Below are 4,797 nucleotides of genomic sequence, written 5' to 3' on the forward strand. Positions count from 1 at the left end.
TAGAGGAGATCGTTGACGAGATATGCGAAAATTCCAATATATTAAGATTAAGTTTCACTAGGCCATTCAATGTGATTACTTATGAATTTAATTTATTATGAATTTAATTTATTATGAATTTAATTTTGACTATTCATTGGTTAGTTACATGAAAGTTTTCCATGTATATGTTACTGGATTATTACTTGCTTCTATCTACATGTGCACACATATATGCTTAGATTTTTTTTTGAATGGCAAATTTCATTAAACACCCAAAAAACGAACTAACTCCAAGACGGAGATAGTTCCAAGCCACAACAAGGAAAAACGGCTAAATTACATCAAAAAATTGAAAGATTGGAAGAATGCCAACCCTTCCAATCTACATCACATTTACCCCTACTTTTATACCAAAGGAAACCCATCGACTTTACGTCCGAAATAATCTCAGTAATCTTTGTATTATTCTTCGTAAACACCTTCTCGTTTCTCGCCTTCCAAATGCGCCAACATGTTAGCACCAAGATGCCATGAAGCAGCTCCTTTTTCCGGTTCGAACTCCCCGACTGATCAACAATAGTCTGTATATCATTAATTGAGAATAAGAAGATCGGAGGAATGTGACACCACCGAGCGATTCCATTCCAAACTCCGTCAGCGAATCGACACACCGTGAACACATGTTCAGCCGTCTCTTCAACTTCTCCACATAGGACACACTTGCAGTCTCCTACCAAGATATTCCGTCTTCTAAGGGCAACCTTTGTAGGAATCCGATCTAATAAAGTTCGCCACATAAAAATGTTGCACTTAGCCGGTAGCCAACTACTCCATCGAAACGTATGCCCAACAGCATCTGAATTGAAACTTTTAATCCACGACTTAGTTTCCTGTACCGTTAGTTGCTGCAATCGACCCTTATTCCATTCCCACAAATCCCGGCTCGAGTCGAGTGTAGTACCTGAAACCATCTGAGAACACTCAACAACCTCAGCTATTTCTTGGACAGTGGCCGGATACTTCTTCCATTCCCAAGTCATTGCACCAACAAAGTCATTATTGCCGACTCTATCCGCGACCATACACCATTTATTCTTTTCGAGACGGAAGAGTGCAGGGAATAAAGTCTTCAAAGGAAGGGGATTTATCCAAGGATCAATCCAGAATTTAATACTCAATCCGTTCCCGACCTTACCTTGCATCAAACTACATATATGCTTAGATACATGGGCTATATACACAAATTGTTAATTTTCAGTTTTGTTGTATTTTATTCATGAAAACTTGGAAATTTAAGTCAAACTATTTGTACGGGCCAACTGTTATATCCACATGATTGGTGTTAAAAAAAATTAGTTAGATTCTAGTATGAATTCTAAATACATGCATATATACGTGTATTCATTAGCTTGAATCATACTTTGTAATTATTACATGAATTCAAAGTCATGTCATTTTAATTTATAATATACATTAGACATATAAGATGCTTAATTTATTATTGAATTATTGGCCTATTTTACCATCTTACATTTATATATACACATATAATAAAGCAAATAAACGACCAAGTTATATGTTTTATTATTATTAATCTCATAAAAGAATACAAATAAGTTTTGATATGACACCCTTGGTGTCATACTTTCTAAATTTCATTATTGATGGTATAAAGTATTAGCCTCATTTGGTCATTAGTTCTCATACAATATTATGTGAAGAGAATATTACTTATGAGAACGAGTTGGTTAAACCATTTTCATTGTCACGTCTTTATTGCTCCTAAAGCAACAATTTTATTAAAATAATATGAAGTGTTTTAGATAACTTCATACGAAAGTAACACTGTCATGAAACTTGTTTGGTTTTACTTAATTCTCAAAAGTAAATGTGACTATACATTGTTTATTGTGATCATGGGCATAATTGAAAAGATTGTAAGGATGATCATTTTAATAATGAGATCGATCATGAGAATTTTAATGATATTCATGCTAATAATGAGATTGACCACCAAAAGTGGCAAATGGATTAATCACATTTGAGAACAAAATATGGAAATACAAATGTGAAATCACATGATCGCATGAAACGATAATACAATATTCTCATTTTCTCATATTTATAGCATTGTATTAAAGAAGCATAATATGTATACGATCATAAACCTGAAGTTTATGGATCATGATTATATAATGGCATGACCGGTTAGACCACACCGAGTCAATGATGTGATATATATTGAAGAACCAAATGATTCTTCGTGATAATTGAACTTGCAAAGTTTTCTCTCTAGGGAAATTATTTATTTACCAACTGAAGGAGGGTGTGAATCCCTAAATGTTATGGAATTGAGAAAATGATACACATATCCTAACATGATACCATTTAGTGTTTTGAAAATCGATGCATCATCTAAATGGTTATCAAGATCGCAACTTCATGTTTGCATGATCTATGACTTAGCTAATAAGATACCAAGCATATTATTCCAGATTGGTATATTTACATTTGGTTATGAATTTGATATCCAAGTTAATAATGGTCATTGGAATAAGTGTTGAACTTCATAACAGATTATGTTCTTACATAAATTGTTTTGTTAAAGACGATTACTCAACGTCTATAATTTGTTGCAAAGGCAATATCACAAGAACAAAGATGTTTGAATTTGAGTACATATGATTTTACATGCCTTAGAAACTAATACACATCAAGCCAACAAGTTATGATACTTCCTGCCCATTGTAATTGGTTTTTGGTCAGTAACCAATCATTTCTCATCTAATATTTCGTGTGTTTTATATACTGAAATTAATCCACCACAAAACACAAAGATGAGGTCACAAAGAAAGTTGGGAATTTATGTCGGTATTAAATATTATTTATGATTATATACTTAGAGCCACTAATGAGATATTTACTTATGGCTCATTAGTTTTCACTTTAGTGAATCAACATTCCCAACATTAGGGGGAGAAATAAAGCAGTTAGAAAATGAATTTAGTTGGAATGAATTATCATTGATCCTCAAACTAAATTATATGAGCTAAAAAGTTCAATGGATAATTCATGTACAAAGATTAGAGAATCAATTACCGGATGATTCACTGACCAAAAGAGAATGTCTAACTAAGACACCTATACGAACTGCTAATGCTCCAATTAATAAATGTCCCAGAAGGACAAACACATATTGATAATAAGTCTAACGCACGCGTGTAGCGTGGTAGACTGATCGGTACCAAAGGAAAATTTTCCTCGAAAATTGGAGCAAATAATGAAGATGGTTAAGTCGAGGTGCAGTAAAAGGTCTCTTGAAAGAGATTAGACATGATGGTTCTTGAAGAATCTTAGGTACCTGAAAACAAAGAGCTCTCAATAAATTATATTGTATCATATCTACAAAGATATATGGAATCGAAATAAAGTCGACGTCATTATACATATATAATTAGCGCTTGAATTGAAGATGAGGATCAATATTTAAGATTTGCCTACGAATGAAAACATGTGAATGAATGGCCAAAAGAAGAAAGACGCAAATAGGGCAGAGTTGAACTTTATTTAAGTTGAATTATCTAAATACGGAAAGTTTTTGAACCAGCAGTCCGTGCAACTAAAGTTGTAAAATGTGTTAGATACAAATGGGTCTTTTATGTGAGTTATGAAAATATAAAGTGATATAAGACAAAATTGGTGTCACGAGGATTTTGCAGAGACCCATGATTAATTATGAGGAGACGCCTTCTCCAATGGTGGAAGCAATGACTTTCCGATATCTAAATAGTCTGGTAATACAAAGAGAGAATTAATATGCGTCTAATAAATATTGTGATTCAGTTGATACAGAAGGTTCACAAGAAAGTTTTTGAAGGATTTGAATTAACAAATCATGTAAAGTAAGTTCTCGAGAACACAATGATTTTTGTGTATCATATTTGAATACATTACGATTATTGAATATGTTGAACATAAATGGAACTCCTGAAGAGTTTCCTAAGGTAGTTGAATGCTTGAAAAGTTAATTGATACATCTTAATGATTGAATTCTTGTACATCAATAAGCATACACATATAATGTACATGATGAGTATAATATCTCAATAAACAAAGAAATTGTACAATATGGATTTTTGATATGTCATACAAAATGATATGTTAATGAGCAAGTTTATGCAGCAAAAATTCTGGAAAAGCAAATGTGTGTGCATAATTTGTCAAGTTGAAAAGAAGTCCATGATGGATTGGTAAATGCATGGACTTGTGCTTACTAAGTATGAATTAATCGAATTGAGCTTGATAAAATATTTTGATAAAGAGGGAGATAAGTTGGATTTAAATAGCCATACTTTTTATCAAAATTTCACTCTTAAAATTTCACTAAAATCATGCACTGATGATGTACATATCATCGAGAGAAACTTATGAGCTTTTAAAGAGAAAAATATTTTTCAAAGACCTTGACAAGGTGTGATTATTGCTCGACTTATAGTTCGAGTATATGTGTAATTATATGTTTATAAAACCATCGAAGATCTAAGAAATTTTGAGACATTTTACCATAGACAAATTTAATCCTTTTAGCACGTTAAAGGATGTCAAACAATGACTCTATATCATTTCTTATATGAATATGAAATATTATTGGAAATATCATAATGCATATATGCATTATGTCATACTGTTAGCTATATAGGATTATTATTTTCTTGTTTATATTTATCAGCATGTGTCATGCTAGGAGACATCCGAATGAGTTAAAACATATATTTCAGGTATGAAAGATATGTGTTTATATTTTACTAACCCATC

General features: G+C 32.1%; 1 protein-coding gene across 1 annotated transcript; it reads right to left on the minus strand.

The window, feature by feature from the left end:
* Positions 1-323: 323 nt before the first annotated feature.
* On the minus strand, positions 324-1,064 carry LOC143578444 (uncharacterized). The gene has a single exon (XM_077062031.1). The coding sequence runs from the start codon at positions 1,062-1,064 to the stop codon at positions 324-326; it is 741 nt and encodes a 246-aa protein (XP_076918146.1).
* Between the last annotated feature and the right edge of the window lie 3,733 nt (positions 1,065-4,797).

The sequence above is a fragment of the Bidens hawaiensis genome, unplaced genomic scaffold, assembly GCF_021521415.1.
Source record: "Bidens hawaiensis isolate Kalapana, Puna unplaced genomic scaffold, B.hawaiensis_p1.1 tig00029273_1, whole genome shotgun sequence".
Lineage (NCBI taxonomy): Eukaryota > Viridiplantae > Streptophyta > Magnoliopsida > Asterales > Asteraceae > Bidens > Bidens hawaiensis.

What these genes read in the sequence shown, in the direction of transcription:
- LOC143578444 (XM_077062031.1), bottom strand. Translation starts at nt 1,064, where the DNA reads ATGGTCGCGGATAGAGTCGGCAATAATGACTTTGTTGGTGCAATGACT.